General features: G+C 37.1%; 1 protein-coding gene across 5 annotated transcripts in view; it reads right to left on the reverse strand.

Annotated features, from left to right (window-relative positions):
* The window catches only part of ASH1L (ASH1 like histone lysine methyltransferase), a 109,314-nt gene that overhangs the window by 77,996 nt on the left and 10,754 nt on the right, over positions 1–20,564 (reverse strand). For 4 of the 5 annotated variants that reach the window (XM_081122251.1, XM_081122247.1, XM_081122248.1 and 1 more), the window contains 2 exons: positions 15,941–16,461; positions 334–4,897 (listed from right to left, as the gene is read on the reverse strand). In XM_081122251.1, coding sequence (XP_080978377.1) covers positions 334–4,897; positions 15,941–16,360 — 4,984 coding nt within the window. In that variant the 5' untranslated portion in view covers positions 16,361–16,461. Of the gene's footprint in view, positions 1–333; positions 4,898–15,940; positions 16,462–20,317; positions 20,380–20,564 lie in introns of those variants that run through there. The other variant, XM_081122250.1, reaches the window with a different exon arrangement.

A 20,564-nucleotide genomic window follows, 5' to 3' on the forward strand; every position in this document is an offset into this window, starting at 1 on the left:
AATTTTTTAAAAAAGAAAAACAGAACTTTGAAGATAGCATTTCAAAATACATTTATAGAAACAAAAACCAGTAGATCTATTAAAAGTTCATGTACATGGCCCTGGCTGGTGCAGCTCAGTTGGTTGAGGGTCATCCCATGCACCAAAGGGTGAATGGTTTGATTCTCGATCAGGGCACATGCCTGGGTTGCAGGCTCAAACCCTAGTTACGGGGCATGCAGAAGGTAGCCAGTTGATGTATTGCTCTCACATTGGTGTTTCTCTTTCTCTCTTTAAAAATTAATAATCTATTTCTCTAACACAAGTTAACAGGCAACAAAATGACCCTCTTACCTGTCAAGGTCTGTATTGCCCTTTCACTGGAAGGCAGTGGCTCCTTTCTGTGAGGCCGATTTAGTGAAGTGTCCTGTGCAGAAAACAGTCCAGGGCTGTCAGTTAATTTCTTCCGGCCACTGGAGTTAGGGTTGGAAACTCTGCAGCTGCCTATTGCACTCGTGAAAAGGTTTGTATGTTCATCACTGCTGGCTGGATCAGAGTTGGGAGTGAATCCTCCAAGGGATAAACTTGGAGAACTTTCTGAACAGTCAATCTGTAAAGGTGTCTGCAATCCCAAGGCCAATGGACTAGATTCTGAAGGCTCTCGGTGGATCCACTGTTCTTCCCTGTTTATTAAGCTTTTTGAAGGAGAAAGATGAGGGCAGGACATATGACACCGGTGCTTTTCCTTATGTTTATATCGTTCTCCAACAGTATCCTTTCCAAATCGATAGCGCTTCAAAGTCTCCAGGACGGATCTGGAAGACCCAGTGTCCATGGAAACCTGGGGTTGCTCAGAACGGTGTTCTCTGTGTTTGTGGCGGTGCCTGTGTTTGTGCTCAACCATCCAACCATAGGCCATCTCAGGAGGGACACTAGGGTAGGTACTCATGGAAAGGAGGGGAGTCCTGCTGGTTGTAAGAAAGGCCTCCTGTCGAAGCAGCTTATGCTTTTTCTTATGGTATTTGGTGGGATTGAGTAGTAAATGACCAGCATGCATATAGGAAGGAGGTGGGAGTGGAGTGGTGAAAGAAGGAGATGGAGGAGGTGGATAAAGAGTGGGGGGATACCTTCCATAGTAACCTAGTCCTATGGGAGCAGCTGTAAGGGGTGAGGGAGAGTAAGGCATGCCATAAGAGGGATAGAATCCAGTACTAGAAAGAGGAAAACTAAGGCTATGCATAAAAGGCATTTCAGCCATTGCCTCTCTCATCTTAGGGGGTCTCCCTCTCTTCTTTTTTAAGTCAGGTTTTCGAATGTAGTGCAAAGGATCTAACGGGAAAGAAGGATGTGTATAAAAACTATTAAAGTTGATTCGAAAAATAGTTGGCAGGAGGTCTCGGGGGATAAAATGATGACTTCGATGGGTGATTCGAATTTCACTTAGACGACTTATTAATTCCTCCAGATCTGCAATAAAGTCTGGATCCTGTCTATTTCGGAGTTGGGGATATTTCTTTTTCCGTTTTCGTTTCTGCCTTTTCAACTTGTCGTAGCTGAGGTAATCATGATTCCTGCGCTTACATTTATGTTTATGTTTTTCTTTAAGACTGCTCAGAACTGTAGAGGTTTCAGGGGGAATCAGAGAAACATGCTCAAAGGAATGCCTCCTCTTTTTCTGCCCACAAAATTTCTCTGCCCTGTCTGATGTGCTGTTATTATCTGTTCCAATTCCACTATCACTGGGAATGGTCTCATCACTATGAGACTCACTAATGGGAGAAGGAGTAGCTTCTTTCAGAGATGTGAGTTCACTCAAATGTGAAGGAGAATTGGGCAACAAAGTAGGAGGAGATAATCGCCTCCTTCCCTTTGAGGCTTTCTTCATTGCAAGAGTCTGAATCATACTGCCCTGTCTGGAGTGTAAATGCAAATATGGCACTGAACTGGGTTCAACAAAGCCTGCATCACTACTTACAGGGCTCTGACCTCCACTAGTACCAGAAGACTGAGAGCAAATAGGTGATGGAAGAATCTCAGAACTACTAGCAGATGAAGGCAGTAAAGGGGGAAGGATCTGTCCTAATGCTGATCCAGCTGCCTGCTGAGCTGTTTGCTCAAGAACAGCAAGGCTGGTAGGGCTACCAGAAAGAATGCCATTTAAGACAGTTTTTGGTTTTCGACCCCTCCTCTTTCCTATGTAAATGGTTCCTTTCTTGCTGACATTTATCTGTTGGCCCAATTTAGAACCAAATGTGGCAGCAAGACTTGACACGGTATTATGGATTTTGGATTGCACTTTCCCTTTATTACTTGATTCTACGGAACTTGAAAGAATCTGATTCAACAGTTTCTTTCTTTTTAAAGTCTTCATTTTATTTATTTTGCGGATAATTGTTTTCATTAATTGTCCATTGTTTCTCTTGATAATTGTTTTATCTGGTTCCATCTCAAGGTCATTCATACCACAGACAGTTGGCCTATGACTGTCATCTAGGTCATCTGGATCCTGAAGTTGATCCTCACTCTCAAAGAAATCACTGCTACTTCTATGGTTGTCACTTTCAGACTCTAGTTTGCTTGGACTTTCAGTGGCAACAAATGGAGCCACTGATAGTACAGGTGGCTTCATTTTGACTGGTGACCTCATTTGCCTCTTAGGTCTGCCTCTCTTTTTCGGGAAAGGAGACACAGACAGACTTTGTTTGAAGGAAGGAATTTCAATTTCTGGTTGTAAAATTGGGGGTTCTTGTTCTTCCTTAGACTGCAAAGAAAAAACTTTAGAGGCAGGGATTTTTAAAGTCCTCTTAGGTGGACCTTCCAGTTGAGGCATCTCTTTAGATTTAGGTCTTCCTCTTTTGGGCTTATAAATATCAGACAAAAGGTCACTAGAGACACACATACTGGAGGATAGTTTGTGAGTAGCAAAAGACTTATGAGATGGTTTTTCACTGTCAGTTAAGAGAGCAAGAGATGGAGTTGTAGATTTGCTCAACTTTGGCAATCGGCGTTTCAGGAAATCATGATCTACAAATGAAGATGGTCCAATACTTTTCATAAACTTGGCTGGCTCAGAATTACTATTTGATAGTGAGCTACATGAAACATTTTTAAAAAGCTCTGCTCTTTCTAATTCTAGCCCTTTTGGGGACCGGCATGTGCTTCTTGCCACCACTTTAGTCCACCGAGGTTTTCTTCCTTTCCTTTTTTTTAATGGTTTGGACTGCAAACTAGTGCTTAGGCTGTCAGCAACTTGGCAGTGTTTGTCAGAGGCAGTTACTGCACCAAGTTTTAGAAAGGGCTTGTTACTAAATAAACTAGTGAAGTTAACAATTGAAGGGGTAATTGTATGAATACTGGATTCAGAAGTCAAACTTGGCTTTTTTCCCAGAGAAGAGCTTATTCTTGGAATATCTATATGTGTAGTTTTTGAATCATTTAGCTCTTTATCAATCCCTTTACATTCAATATTCATGCTATGACCCACAGACCTGTGACCAACGTTCAAGTGGGTACTTTCAGAAGTAAATTGGTTCTTTCCACCAGATTCAGAAATTTCTTCCATTAGTTCTGTGGAAGGACTTAAAAGTAATGAATTAGGAGCCAAATGTAGTGAAGTTTCAGGGGGACTTCTGGTTAAAGGATTAACAGATACAGTAGGTGACGGGGAAGGGAGAGTGCTTTCTCCTACTGCACTAAAAGGGGATTTAGCTGTAGATGCATCAGAAGCACCTCCCATTTGAAAGTCTGGAGAAGTGCAATATACGGGAGGTTGCTTTTCATGCTTTGAGGTTTCATATGACCCCCTTTCACTGGATGAGAAACTATCTTGCTGAATGCATGTTCCTTCATTAAACATTTCTTTCTCCAAATTCATGATTTCTTTTCGAACTGAGAACTTTTCCAATATGCTTTCTTTACTTTGTCTTATAACATTCTTCTCAAAAGTTTTGCTGGTGGCACTGTCTTTCAGGGATTCAGAAAGTTCCTGACTTTCATGACTCTTGATGTTTGTACTACAAGAAGCCTTAAGTGATTCCTGAGTGGAGAGCAATGCTTCAGCTTTAAGGTTTAGGGCATCTTTACTGACTAGTCCTGCCATAGGACAACTCACTAGTTTCTTTCCAATGTCCTTATTAACTAATCCCATTGTTGAATTTGCTACAATCTTCTTTGCACAGTCCTTGGCCACTAGGCCAACAGTAGAACCCAACTTCTTTCCCAAGTCTTTATTAACCAGTCCAACCACAGTGCCAAATCCTAACTTCTTTCCAGATTCCTTATTCACTAAACCTGGAACAATACCAATTCCTAGCTTCTTTCCTGAATCCTTGCTCAGCAGTCCTACTGTAGTGATAGTCCCTGGCTTTTTGCCTAAGTCTTTATTAATGAATACCGCTGTAGTGCCAGTTCCTAGTTTTTTCACAGAGTCCTTATTGACCAATCCTACTGTTGCATTAAACACTGGCTTTTTCCCAGAATCTTTAGTTACCAATCCAACTGCCGTGCTGATAGCTGGTTTTTTTATTAAGTCCTTATGTATTATGCCAGCTACAGAGCCAACACTTGCTTTCCTGATCAAATCCTTGCTAACCAATCCTGAAATAGTAGTACCAGTTGCTAACTTCTTCGGTTTTGTCTTGGAAGACTTGGAGGGGGGACAAGTTGCAATAAGCTGTGCCAACTTTTCTGTTACACTTGTTCCTCCGTTAAGTAATGTTTTGTTCTTTAAGTCAGGATCCCGGCTACCAACAAGAGTAGATGATGTTGCATTAATGTAATCTGTCATTTCTGAGTGTACTGGAGAAAGCTTCTTAGACAAAGAATTGTTTTCTCCCTGTGAATGAAGATGGATGCTTTCTTCAGATTGGCATTGAATGGCTGAAACATCACCTGATTTCTTGTACAACTTTGAAGGGTCCTAAAATTTGAACAAGAAAAAGGTTTCAGAGAGGATAAACTTTCTATCACTTCAATTTAGTATTATAATCGAACAAACTTATTGATCACATGTCAGATATAAGACAGGCAATAGTCCTTTTAAAGAAAATCTAACTGAACTAGAATAAGTAATCCTAAAATTTATATAGAATCACAAAAGACCACGAGTAGCCAAAGCACTCTTGAGAAAAAAGAACAAAGTTGAAGATATCACACTCCCTGATTTCAAACTAATATTACAAACCTAACAATAATAAAAAAGTATGGTACTTGCACAAAAACAGACACATAAATCAATTAAACAGAATACAGAGCCCAGAAACGAATCCACATGTAGATGGTCAATTAATCTACAACAAAGGAGGCAGGATATACAATGGAGAAACGATAGTCTCTTTAGATACATGATACATGGACAGACACATGGGGAAAAAAGGAACATATGATGCTTGAACCTTATAATGTTTCATACTTGAAAAGACTAATTTTTTCCCTTGGTTATTTTATTTAGAAGAACATTACTGAGATACAATTCACATAGCATAAAATTTACCTTTTTAAAGCACAAATTAAGTAATTTTTAGTATATTCACAGAGCTGTGCAACTATTATTGGTGGAAGTAGAGTTCTTGGGGTGCCACAAGGAAAATAATTTCCTCAGACCCCCACGGGAGGATGGGGTTTCATGGAAAGCTTTATTGATGATGTATAATTAAGGGGGTTCCCCTCCAAGGTCCCATCTCTGTGTGTCTCACCATGGAAGAAGTCCAATCTTGTCTTCAGCAGGGCCAGAATAAAGGCCACTGCCCATAGTTTCTGTTCCATATTAAAGCCAGTCCAGTCCAGCATCCTACATATGGAGTCTGCATGACTATGGGCCATGCAGCTGCTTTAAGGCCACATGGCTATGGAGAGAGACCAGGTGAGTATATGTGGGCCACGTGAGTGTGGGTCACGGATCAAGAGAACAAGAGCAGAAGAGCAAGCATGAACAAGAGCCAGAGAACAAGAAAGCTCCTTTGTCTGGGGATTTTAACATTCCAAGATTTCCTGTGCTTCCAATGGGGTCAACTCTCTAGCCAATCCATTGTTCCCCAGGCTAGAACGACAAGCAAGCACCTTCCCTGTGGCACCCCAACTTCACTGTGCATGTGCCCATCTTCCCCTTTGTTCGATCCCTTCCCCCAGTGATCTGTAGGGAATGAACTGGTGATTCGTGAAGCTGTAATTTCCTGGTGAAGCTGCCCAGCTGACTATGCTTATAATGTCTGGCCTCCCCTTTGCTCTTTTCCTATTCACTACCTAGCTAACAATGGTAGCACAACCATCACCAATAATTTTATAAGGCTCCCTAGTTATTTTTGCATATGTATACTTCCAGATGACTTCGAGCTCCATCTGAAAGTTTTTTTAAAAAAAACTCTAAATGGTTTTAACTTTGTATTATTAATATAGGAAAAAAAAAAATCTCAACATCAACTTTAGCTCCACAATAACAAAGTAAATTTATTTACTTAGTCAAGCTTTTTGGTGTTATTGGATATTTGTAATTTTATTCATATAGATCCTAAATATTTGCAGTCAAGTTTATTTCTAAATATCTCATAAATACTGTTGTTACTTTTGTGAATAAATTTTTTGGTTATATTTTCTAGCTCTATAAACTGATGATATTCAAGAACACTACTGCCCGGCCGGGCGTGGCTCAGCGGTTGAGTGTCGACCTAGGATCCAGGCAATCGGGGTTCGATTCCCGGTCAGGGCACATGCCCGTGTTGTGGGCTCGATCAATGACTCTCTCATCATTGATGTTTCTCTCTTTCTCTCCCTCTCCTTTCCTCTCTCTGAAATCAATAAAGATATATTTAAAATTAAAAAAAAAAAAGAACACTACTGATTTAATTTTAATTATTATTTTTTAGTCCTCACTCGAGGATATATTTTATTGATTTTTAGAGAGAAAAGGACACAGAGAGAGAGGGAGAACCATAAATGTAAGAGAGAAACATTGATCAGTTGCTTCCCATACGTGCCCCAAACAGGGATCAAACCTGCAACCTAGGTATGTGCCCTGACCAGAAATCAAACCCACAACCTTTTTAGGTATATGGAATGACTCTCCATTCAACTGAGCCACTCAGCCAGGGCCTAATTTTATTTACTTCATAATCTTAAATCCTTCCTCTATCAGGAATTCATTTTTTCAGCAAATAGGTATTAAGCACCTACTATTTAAGTGCTAAGAATAACAGCAGTGCAAAAAAATCCCTTTCACCATGAAGATTTCATTCTAATGCATGAGAGGGGTAGAGGTATTAAAAGACAAGTGAAATATGCTATGAAGAAAGTCAGAGCCTGAAAAAAGGAGAGACAAAAACTAGGGTTGGTAGAGAACTAATCAGATGGTTTTGGCTCTGACTGAATAAAAGAAGCCTTAAATATAATTTATAGTATTTTCCAATGGCTGGATAGGAGCTCTTTCTGACCATGTTGCACATGGAACCCAGAATACTTTGTATTTATTTGAGGTCAATAAATGGGGGGGGCGGCGGAAGACTAGGGTTAAAAAGGATTTGCAATTTTAGAATAGGTTGCCAAAAGATTACATTTACAGAGAAATCCAAAGGAGGTAAAAGAGGGATCTAAGTAGCTACTGAGAAAAGAACAATACCAAACACAGGAAACAGAAAGACCAAAGGCTCTCAGGCAGGAGCTTGTCTAGCATATTCGAGGATTCCAGGTTTGCTAGAGTAATCAAGGGAAGAGTAGTCAGACAAGAGGTAGGGGAACAGATGTTTTTTAGTCTAAGAGAGGGGAAGCTGTTGGAACGTTTTATGCAGAAAAGGTGTGTGACCTAATTCTTCATTCAACAAGTATTGGGCGACTACTCATTGCTGGAAATACAACCAAGAAAAATAAGGACAAAAATCTCTGTTCTCACGAAGCTTACATTTTAGAGGGAGAGAAACACAATAAAGAAAAACAGTAAATTTAAAAAATATTTTTTGTTAGAAGGTGGTAATTGCTATGAGAAAAACAGGAGGCAATTGAGAGTGTTATAAGAGAGAATGTAAAACTTGAATTCAGTGACTGGGCTAGGCCTCACCGATCAGCAAAGGCAAGTGAGGAAGTTAATAGAAACATCAATAATGCTACTGTAGCAGAACTTAAGCACTTGACTGGGGAGACTAACATAACAATATGTAATCAGAGAGGGCTAGTTAGATCATGGAGGGTCTTTAGGCCATTATAATGGCTTGTGCTTTTACTCTGAATGAAATGGGGAAGCACTAAAAGTTTTTAAGAAGAGTGACATAATTTCACTTGCATCCTTAAACAGTCCCTCCCTCTGTTAGGTAGGTAAGTAGCTAGTTATTAACAAAGGAAGGGAGCAAATGGAATCAGACATTAAGGCCAATAAACTAGGGAAATGAATCCGACACTAAGCCTGATTCACTAGGAAGCCACAGATTTCACAGGCTTCCCAGGGGACAGCTGCATCCTCTGCTGAGGTGACTTAATCTCCAAACCGGGCAAGAAGAATCAGCTAAGGGTGATGAGCCGGGATTACTGAGGGAAGAATAAAAACAGCAGGGGAAATTCCTTTGCTAGGTGTACGCACAGTAGGAGCCAAGATGGCGCAGGGGGAGGTAAGCACACATGCAGTAGAAACCAGATGAAGCAGCAAAACTTTGGGGCATGCACAGTAGGAGCCAAAATGGCAACATAAAGGGGTGGAGTCTAGTCTGGAAAACCTGAGAAAAAGACCAAATTGATTAGCTGGAGGTACAGCACAAGCTCACAGAAGGATTAGGAACTAGATTAGTTAGTTTGAAAGGAAGCTTGCTCTCCCCCAAACCTGAGTAATATAATCAAGGCTTAACAAAGGTTGTCTGGGTAGCACATGTTCACCCATTGGTTTGTTCACTCTCTCCCCATAGGAGCCGAGTGGGTCTGGCAGCAGCATAACTCCAAGCATGGACCTGGGCGCCGCAGTGCAATGCCAACCAGAGCACAGCCAGGCACAGAGACTAAACTGGTTGGATGGAGACAGACTGAGCTGGACTAAAGTTTGGAATGTACTGAGCTGCACTACGGGTACCCTGCTGATGAGAGGACAATGGCACAGAATTTCTGGGCCCTGGTCCTCCGGGGCTTCCCCCACAGCTAGAAGGAGCTTAGCCATATGGTTTTGGATAAGACACCCAGCAACTGGGGACAGTCTTTATTTTTGCTTCAATAAATCTTACCACTACACTTCATCCTCCTATGTGTGGGTCCTAAATGCTTTTCTCGTGACTCCGCAGAACAGCCCTATTTCCACCCGCAACACCTCTAGCTGCTCGCTTCATAAAGCTATAGGGATTCAAAGGTAATAGAATAAAGTCTTGTTAGCAAGCTACAGTAATCTTGACAAGAGATGATGGTGACTTGGACTATGGTAAAAACAGTGCAAGTGATTAGAACATAACAGAGACTGTGGTAGGAGGAAGATTAAAAATGACTATCAGAAGCTCAGTTTTAGACAGATTCTGTCTGAAATGCCTTCTAATCATCCAAATAAAGGAAGTCTGAACAGGAAGATTCAAATTAGGAAGACAACAGCATACAGACATTTTAAACCTTGAGACTGGTTGATACAATCAGGTGAGGGTGAACACAAAAGAGTACAAGACTAAAGACTAACTTTGAAGGGCACTGCAACATTAAAAAAAAAGATCAGGAAGATGAAGAAGAACCAGCAAAGACTGCGGAATCAGAGGGTTAACAAGGAAAAGTAAAATAAAACATACAGTGAATGAGTGTGTGATACCTTGAAACTTAAGTGAAGGATAGACATACTTCCAAGAGTGTCGATTGACAGATCAAAAAAAAATGAGAGCATATATTTGTTTGTTGGACTTAAGCATTGGTAACCATGTAACAGCAGTTTCTGTAAAGTGCAAGAGCAAAAACCTGATTTGGAATGTGTTTAAAAGAGAATGGGCAGAGGGAAATCTAAAACCATGTAAAGAACAGCAGGGAAACAGAGAAATGGGAATCAGAGCTAGAAGAGAAAGTGGAATCATAGTTTTTAAATGTGGAAAACGATGGCATCTTTTAAATTTTCAAAGGAAATACAGCAGTGAAAAAAGAAATGAAAAGCCACACACTCCTGAAGTTTAATGCATATGTGTATTTGTCTATGTATAATATCTCCTAGACAGCTACCCAGGTTCTAATGGAATTTACCGAATCATTTCATGGTTTATCCTGATAAAGTCTAATAACGCAACTATTGTTTCCATGACAAACATCCTATATCAACTTTATATGAAATCTAACAAGTACTTTTACTCTATATATATTGAAATTTTCTATTGTTTCTAAAAATGTCCTTATGCTATTAAAAATTAATCTAAATCAAAATTCGTACCTTCATCTTTGAAGATACCAATTACGCATATGTTGTACTTCTTCCCCCCCTTTCCCATATATATCACACCTCTCCATCCTTTTGAACTTTGTTCACTTCCATTTTGTTCTTTCTTTTCCACAGTTTTCACATGTGCTAATTTCACTTTCATATAACTAATTTTATTCTTCTCCTTGTCTCCTAGGGGGCCTTCAGATATCTCATCTGTTTTCTGTGTTCTCTTATTACTGTTTCATTCTTCATCCTTTTTGTGAAGGTGACTTTAAATTTTTTTTAATTCCCAGCAAAATATCTGGAAGCAGTATCCTTGCTACATCTGCAATCTATTCGGCTAAACATGTCAGTTAGGAAAGCTCTGTTTTGAACTGACAGTTAATTCTTTTATTTCCTAACTTTCTTTAGTTGATACTTAAAGGCCTGATTTTGTTTAACTGGCATTCCTTTGTCTAATCCGTATTGTTTCTTTTAGATTTCCTGTCTTTGATATTCTACAGATTCACTAAAATGTATCTCAGTAAAGACATAGCTTTATCAATACTTCTCAGAATTAATCAATACTAATCAATTCTAGAAAATTATCCTTCAAATATTACATCTCTTCAATTTTTCTACAGGATGCCAATAATAATATACTGGATTTCCTAGTACCATCTTTTATCTTCTCTTATTCTTTCTACCATATTTGATATCTCTGGCTCTGCTACATTCTAGGTAAATGTCAACAAATGCATTTTTCATCAAGAAAATATAATTTTCATAGAGAAAATATATTTCATTAGCTTCTTTTGAAAATTTGGTCATTTTTAAAAGGCTAATTGTTATCCCTTGCTTATTACTCCTTTAAGTCTTATAATCATTTCTAATACAGTTACTTAATATTCTTTATACAACTGATTATCTAAAGTTCTTCTAGAACCTAATCCTGCTGTTAATTGTGTCTGCTGATTGCTGCTGCTCATGGTAACTCTTTTATTTATTTATTTTTTATTCTGAGCTTCTCTAAGAGGTGTTTAACTGAGGGTACAGACCCTAAAAAAAAACAGTTCCAACTCCCTACCTTGAGTGGGCTTAAAATAAAATGTAGGTAAATTGTAAATTCTCTGGATAGAACGATTTTTTTCTGGGAAAAAGGTAAAAAGAAATTATATATATGAAAAGACTGAGATGTCGCTTTTTAAAATAACAAAAAGAAAAAAGCCAATGAACTCAAAATAAATATGAACAAAGATATGCACAGACCATTCAAAGCAGAGAATTAAATAGAAAAAGAAAAAAAGGAAAAAAATGTTCAAACTCACTACACTAAGGGAAGAAACATATGTTCAAATTAGGGATTTCACACAGGGTATCTCCAAAACATGTATACACACTTTAATAGCTGATAGCTCAATTGCTGTTTCTTTCTTTTCTGCCAGACTAAGCTTTGAACAAAGGAAGTTCATCCTAAAATACTACTGGAAGTTTGAAAATGCAGTTGAAGTACGAACATTGCCTTTATAATTATTCAAATTCTGTATTCATTTTTTTGGGATACAGAGTGCCCCCCCAAATGTATATACACTTTAACCAGCTGATAACTCACTTAATTTTCACTCCTTTTCAGGTTTAACTCATTTGAAATAATGGGCAAAGCCAGACTAAGCTTTATCCACTATTCTTTTTTATGGGGATACATAAAAGATAAAGTTTACGTTACAAAACAAACAACAGTTGATGAATTGGGGGCGCACAAATACTGAACAAAATGATTCTTGATGTTTGCAATTCCGCTGCTTTGTGTTATTAGCAGTGCCTGGACCAGAAGAGTCACCAGTTTGAAAACAGGTGTTGACAAAAAAAAATTACTCATTTCTGTAGATTCTTTTAAATTTTGAAAATGAACTTACGTTAATAAACACTGACTTTATAATCATTCAAAGGTGTATACATTTTTGAGGGACACTCTGTATTTTGCCATTATTAGGACGAGTGCCAAGTAGTACAGGAGAATAAGTAAATGATACCTCTATAAATATATTCACAGAATATAATTAAAGAGCAAGGTACAAACAGGGAGACAGGAAAAGATTAAAGCTACAAAAATATTTTTAAATAACTCCTTTTAAAAGATATTATAAATACTTAGAGGTAGATTTTTGCCAAGTTTGGCTTAGTCTCAGGAAAGCCAAACAACTAAATGTTTACTTCCATTTCTGGTATCACAAAACCTGTGAGTAATCAACATGATAGAATAGATTACTACAAATTATAATCAGTTTAACATTGTCAGTAATAAAACCAAGATATGACACTCAGATTTATGGTATTATTTGCATATTCACTTTCTATTAAAGGTAAGCATTCTAGCTGAAACATGGAGTGAATAATTTCCTTATGGGCATAATGTGTTAACATTCCTTCCTTCCTTCCTTCACTCATCTCACCCCAGGATATTTTTTTCCATTGCTTTTCAGAGAGATTGGAAGGGGGAGAGAGAGAGAGAAACATCAATGTGAGAGAGACACATCAACTGGGTGCCTCCCTCACCCACCCCAACTGGGGCCGAGGGTAGAGCCTGGAGCCAACGTATGTGCCCTTGGCCAAAATCGAACCCGGGGCCCTTTAGTCTGCAGGGCAACGTTCTAACCACTGAGCCAAACTGGCTAGGGCCAAAATGTATTAACATTTAATAAATAAGCTGAGGTATATGTATTATTGCAAAAGTGAAATGCTGAAACAGTTATGATCATAAATGTTACTAATTTCATGTTCTAAAGCAAGAACTATCAAACAGTTAAGTAAACAAGAAAACAGACCGACAATATAAATATTAAGAGTATGTTATCTAAATCAGTGTGAATATTATTTTAAGATTAAATAAAATAAATGCTAATAAAATTTAAATAATCATAAGACAATAAAGAACAGCATTTATATAATCATAATCTTCCTAGAACTTTAGTACCCTAAGCTAAATAACATTAAACATATTAACTTTTAAGCGAAATATTTTACTCTCTTTAATCTTTCAGAGTCAAGAAAAATTCCTATTTGGGAATTCTTCACATTGTGTAAAAATTACTTAAAAGCAAGACGTTAACTTAGCTCAAATTTTCAAGAGGGAAATTCTAAAATAAATAATCTTTAACCCATAAGAAATCAACTTTGATCTGGACATAAGGAGTAGTATAAAAAAAGGAGAAAATGTCAAAGGAAAACCAAATGTCCAAAACAAGAGTTGTTTTCACTCAATACAAAAACATCAAATGCTTTAAGAGGTATTTATGGATATAATTCATGAGGCCCAAAATCCGAATAAACTTTTTGAAGTGTTTATACAGACTGCCAATCATTTTCAGTAGTTGGTAACAAAATTTTTTGAGATTTACCCAAGTTTCCATGTTCAAGAAAACATTTTATTGAAAACTTGTTCCTAAATCTCATTCCACTGTGAACAAAATGTTAATGATATAATTAAATATTCTACTTACTGCCCTAGCCAGTTGCTCAGTGGTTAGAGCATTGGCCCCGGGGAATGAAGGGTCCCGGGTATTTGATCCAGGCAAAGGGCACGTACCTCGGTTGCAGGCTTGTCCCCAGGGGAACATGCGGAAAGCAACCAATTGATACGTCTCTCTCACAATGATGTTTCTATTTCTCTCTCCCTCCCTTCCTCCTTCCCTCCCTCTCTGAAAAGCAATAGGGGGGAAAAAGGCAATGGAAAAAAATAACCTTGGGTGAAGGATTAACAACAACAATAAAAAGCTAAACACAGACTTACCATATGATCCAGCAATTTCACTCCTAGGTATATACCCAAAGGAATTGAAAGCAAGTATTTGAACAGATATTTGTATGACACTGTTCACTGCATCATCATTCACTAGTTTTGCAAGTATACAGATACCTTCCCTCAGAAACCACAGGTTGTATTCTACTATAAACAAGGTATGTGCAATATAAACAACTTATATTGTTAGTTCGTATGTGGGTGAAATCTTTTCAGTACAAAACCTCACAAATTTAGCATAATTTTTTTCTTTTTAAATGTCTTTATTGATTTCAGAGACAGGGAGGGAGAGGGAGAGATAGAAACATCAATGATGATGAAATTGGCTGCCTCCTGCATGCAAACCTGGGCATGTGCCCTGACTGGGAATTGAACCAGGATCTCTGGATCATAGGATGATGCTTAACTGCTAAGCCACGGCAGTGGGGCTGTACTGAGTATTTTTTAAAATACTGTATAAAGATGACTAAAGACGACCATCCTAGAGCCCTTTACAAGTTAGCTATACAAATAAACTATAACATTGTTTTAAGTCAAGAGATCTATATAAAAATCTTTTTTCAATCAATCTTCTGAAAATTCTTGAGGTCAGAGATGAGGAAAATAAGGCTCAGGGTAGATGAATCAACTTAGCTAAGATTTGTCCAGTTAATTTTTTTCATGAATTGGTATAATACCCATTTATTCCTGATTTATAATCTCATTCACAGGTGATTTTATCAATAAAACTTCCCAAGCCACAATACATTTCTATGATCTTGTGCAGAATGACAACTATTAAAATTTCTGGATGCCATAGCAATTTGAAGAACAAAGAGCCTGCATCATTATGGTTTCTGGTAACATGCAGAAAGCATATGAATTTGATGTTAAGGAAATAACAGTAAAAATCAAGTTATTTCACACAGTCAGGAATATTCCAAAATTTCAGTCAAAATGTCAGTTCTTTCTGCCTAAATCCATTGTTTTACTTATGTATACAACTAAAATCTGTGTGTAGGCACATATGGTGCCTACAGCCTAAAATTAGATATTGTATAGAGTAACTAAAACTTGTAGTTCACACGTTATCGAAAACACATCTAGTATCTGTACTAGACAGAGTAAAAAGAGTTAAGACAATTATATTTGGATAGCTGGTGAGAAAGAGGGGAAAACTTTTGTTTTTTAGGGGTTTTAAAATTGATTTTTAGAGAGAGGAAGGGAGAGGGAGGAGAGAAACATCAGTGTGAGAGGGAAACATCGATCGGCTGCCTCCTGCATGCCACCTACCAGGGATCAAGCCCACAACCCATGCATGTGCCCTGACCGGGAATCGAACTGGCAACCTGGACTAATTTCTGTTATGATGAACAACAGGAGTTAATACTTGTATAAAACAATTTATTTAACAAAAGCTCTCAACATATATTAGTGAACTGGATCCTTACAACCATCCTAAAAGGTAGGTGTATTATTATCATTTAAGACCTTTGAGCCTCAGTTTCTTCTCTGTTGATTTATTTGTAGTCACATTGTTGGTAAATAGGAAGGAAGGTAAAAGTCTGGATTTCCTAAACAAATCCAGTATTCTTTCCACTATGCCACTAGAAGCAGGAATCTGGGTATACTCCATTTAAAATATCTGAAAGAGTTTTACAAATACAAATACATACATGGTAATACTAGCATTCACGTATCTGACAAGCCATAAAGTCTATTTCAGGCTTACAAAACAGACTATTTTGAAATAACATAAAAATTAAAGTCAAACTTCATAAAATATGTATGTAGGTTAGATAAAAATTAATCAAGAAATCTGAATATTGTTACCACATATTTTTGGGAATTCAACTTACTCGTTTTGAAGGACAATGTTCATTTTTTTCATCTGTCATCTTCGCACTTTTAAGTGCTTTCCTTGGGTGCTTGATGGTTGTTTTTATGGCAGGTCGACATACATAGTTCTCCAAGTTCTTTGGAGGTTTTTTAGTTCTCTTAGCCTGAAGGCCAATTTTCAATTTTAAATTTCCCTCTGAAAAGTTTGTTTCTTTCACTGAAAACTGTTGCTGTGCATCAGTCAAACCATCATCTTTCCCTGATTCAGTGTTTCTTTCCCGACTCCACTTTCGAAGGCCCTCTTCCTCCTTTGTGTTGTTTTCTAGCTCTACTTCTCTATTGCTGACCAGTGTTCCAGTACTGACGGCAGAGGGACTCTTTCTTGAAAATCCTTCGGAATCAGAACCCAATCCTAACATAGCAGTATTTCTAGGGTCCATCACAAGTGTATGTTATTGCCAAGGAATCCTATGAATATTTTACAGAACTGTGTTCCATAAAAAACAGGAATCTCCAAAACTTGCAACCAGCATCTCTTTCTCTGCAGGATAGACCATAACAAAAATGTGTAAGAATAGAAGTAACATGAGAAATGGGTATGGGGGAAGGGAACAAGGAAGTCAGAAAGAACACAAAATCACAGTTAAAATAAAAATGTAGTTCAAAATGAATTTAAATTCATTTAGCTATGATTAGATTTAAATTTTCAGAGTATTATTCTACAAATATCATAAACAAGCTGATTGGTATAGTGCAAATCAATGTTTAAGAACCACTGCTATAACTCAACAAAAAAGTTTCTATAAACACAAGCCTAAGATAAGAATCATATTTTTGGCTAGTTTCAGTGCGCCAACCTTTTTTAATAAGAGGTTGTCAGGCTTTTTATGTTCGGACCCTTAGGCTAAAATTATCTGTTGTACAATTCAACTCTGAATTCATTCAAAAATATTTCTGAGCATCTATCTTGTGCAAGGCATTGTGCAATACCTTAGAAATACAGTATTCAACAAAACAGACCCAGTTCTTAAACAAGCCTTATACTCCAGTAAGAAAGACAAAAGTTAAGCAACTAATCACACATTATTTATAACAACTGTTACAAAAACTTTGAAAACCAGAAATTTATTTTTATAAGTTTTCCTAATAGCAAATAGTTGTCATGCTTCAATTCCCCAAATTCATAAAATATTTTTAAACTAGCATGCCAATTTATTTTGCAGTAGTGGGTGGTACACCCTACTTGATAATCTGAATAATCTACACAGGGTAAGCCCCTTCTCATAGAGATCTTCAAGAAACCAGATTACCATATTATAATCAGAAGACTGACGAGTACATATAAAACCAAAATAAAGCACTTTACTATTCTTGAGGATTGATAGGCTAGTCTTTATTTCAAGCATATGTCCAAAACAAGATCCAGGAGTTGACATAATTTTACAAATACAAACACATAGAAAGTCCCATGTACTAAGTAGAATATTTTATAGTTTAAACTTTGTGCCCTAAGACTTTTCTTTCCAACAAGATTATAAGATTCTCAAGGCCAAAGACCATATAATTGTTTTGTAACTTCTATAAGGAATGTAAGTAAAATGTATAGCCCAAATGACTGGCACATAGCATGGCTCAATAAAAGGTATTCTATTAATAGTAGTAGCAGCAGCTTTTAAAGTAGTTACTCAACAAACATTGGCCAATTGACTAAAACTTTTAGTTTGTTCCCACTCTACTCACTCACACAAACAGCTGAAAGTAACTTTCCAATCAATTCACTCTGGCAATTCTTGCTGTCTACCACTTCATATATTAATATTTCACAGTGGCATTCAAGGCTTTTCATAGTATGGCTCTAACTATTTAAATTTGTTTATCCTTATTTCCCAACATACAATCTCTATGGTTTAATTGATTCAGCTTTCTTTACTGTCCCTAACAAATCATGTTCATTCCTACTTCTATGAAATGTGTTTTCTTTCCCTTTAAATATACAAAGTCCTGTCTTCACCAAGACGGGTTCACAATCCAGAAACTCAAAAGTCTGAAAACCAAAAGTATTTTCATAATTCACTAGTAACAAAACCTGACATGACCTGACCTGGATCCATTTTTGTCTTAATTACCACAATTTCTGTGAAAAGTTATACATTTCAATGGTGAAATATTAATGTGTTTGACTGAGGAGTGATACTCTAAACACCACAGTGGAAGTGAAGTAACCTAATCTACATTGTATCTTTCTAAAAGCATCAAAGAAACTTGGATAATGAATTGTGACCTATGTTCTCAGATCTATATTTAAGCCTGCACTGATCTGATTCTTCCCCGAATGCCTATTATCCATATAGGCTCACAACCTGGGTAATTTTTTATTCTTGCTCCACATTTATCAGCTGCCTTCCAAATAGACTATAATTAAAATGTAAGCTTGATGCAGGTAGGACACTTTTCTAGCTTGTTCACTACATCCCCAGGACCTGGAAAAATGAACATCACATATTTTAGTACCCAATAAGTAGTGGAAAGGAAGGAAGGAATTTTAAGGCCCCTATAGCTTCTAATATAATGTTTGGCATGTAGAAAATGTTTCTCCCCCCCCCTTTTTTTTTTTTACATGACTTCATTTTGTGTTAGAAATGAGAAACCTACATATAAGATTTATTGTCTTTTGACTACATTTCATACAAGTGGTTTTCTGTAAACTTACTAAAATATCTTAATTGCACTAGTAATAGCTTCCAAATCATATCTTATATCTCTTCTATATCTATACCATCAACTGGTCTAAGAAAAACAATGTTCACTAATTTCACTTTATCTATTCCTGACCTCTAATCTCAAGTGGCTCTTAGAGCTGTAATACATTCCCCTAATCTATTCACTCCACCACCACTCTCCTAGACAGCTATTTCATATCATCTCCACACTCACTGATTTTGCTTCCAATCTGATGATGGCAGTAAAAACAATCAGAAGAAAACTACCACAAGCTCCCACACCTGCCTGTATCTGCTTTCCTTACCATAATATATAAATTGTTTCTACTACCAATCCCACCACTTGAGGACTAAATCCTATCCCTGTTGTCTTCTCAAAGGCAATATTCAGGCAAGTATCCTTTTTCTCCCTGACATCATCTATTTCTCACCTTTTCTCTGGATAATGCAATCAACACAAAAACATACTATAGTATTTCTCATCTAAGAAAATTCCTCTTCACCTCATATTCTCCACCAGCTTTCCATTTCTGTACCTTTATAACAAAACTTTTTGAAAGGTGTATATTTATTTATTGTCTACATCTTTCCATTGGAATGTACAGTCCACCAGAAAATGAATTCTTTTTTATCAGTTTAATTCAATGTACTTAGAAGAGTACCTGGCACATAGGAAGTGTTCAATAAATATTTGAATTAATTCCATGTTTTATGTGGGCTATATCTTATTGTTCCTTTTCTAGTTTTTCTTCCTCCTCCTCTTCCTTGTTTCTTAATTTCTAATGCCCATCATGGATTTCATGTTACTAATGAAGTCATGGACCTGCCATATATCTTTCAGGTTATTAAAAACAAATCAATTCTGGAATAAAAATAAATAATTTACACAAAACAACTACTTTTATATTCACTACACACAAGTACACAATTTTAAAATTTCCCTATAATTTTTGTTTTTCATAATAAAAGAATTCCAGAAGACTTTATATTTATAAATGTAAAGTAGAATTTCAGTATTTTTACAAAGAACTCAAGAGTATTTTTTCCCCCAGTACTTATTTACTTTCAAAACATTCCATAAAAGGGTTTGGGAATGCATGATTCTCTTCATTTAAAAAAAGGAAAAAACTGAATCCAAGTCACAAGCATTATTATAAAACAGAGTATCAACAAGCTGAAAAGGAATTTGGAAAGATTGATCACTACCCTAAATATGTATTTAAGAATAGGAGAACAGCCCGGCTGGGCATGGCTCAGCTGTTGAGCATCGACCTAGGATCCAGAAGATTGAGGTTCAATTCCCGGTCAGGGCACATACCCAGGTAACAGGCTCGATTCCCAGTCGGGGGCAAGCAGGTGGCAGCCAATCAATGACAACTCTTCCATCACTGATGTTTCTCTCTCTCTCTCCCCCTCTCCCTTCCTCTCTATGAAATCAATAAAGATATGTTTAAATATATATATTTAATAATAATAAAAAATAAGAAAATACTATGGTTCCCTAGCTTGATCAAGGAGAAAAAACCCCAGTATGCCTAAGGGCATATTTTGTGAATCCATTTAGGCAACGGGACTGGAAAATCATGACTGGCAAACCCTACATACCAAATTTAAGTGTTTCTAGTTAAAGATAAATCCAAATTCTGAAGATACTTCACAACAAAGAATCCTTTTTACCTGCTAAATGTAAACTTCTTGAAAAGCCGTCTCTACAGCAGCTGCCAGAATACTGTTTTGAACTTTCAAAGCAATGTTCTCTGTGAATAAATAATATTCTTTCAGCTTTTAGAAAGATCTAGGTTTTCCATCCAGGAGCAAGGATGCCATGTTGTTACACAACTTATTCTGGTTCCTACCACAATATATTCAACTTAAAACACAGTTCCAAGGAGAAACACAGAATTAAGACTCTGCAAGAGTCTCT

Source organism: Miniopterus schreibersii (assembly GCF_964146895.1).
Source record: "Miniopterus schreibersii genome assembly, chromosome: 19".
NCBI classification, from domain to species: Eukaryota; Metazoa; Chordata; class Mammalia; order Chiroptera; family Miniopteridae; genus Miniopterus; species Miniopterus schreibersii.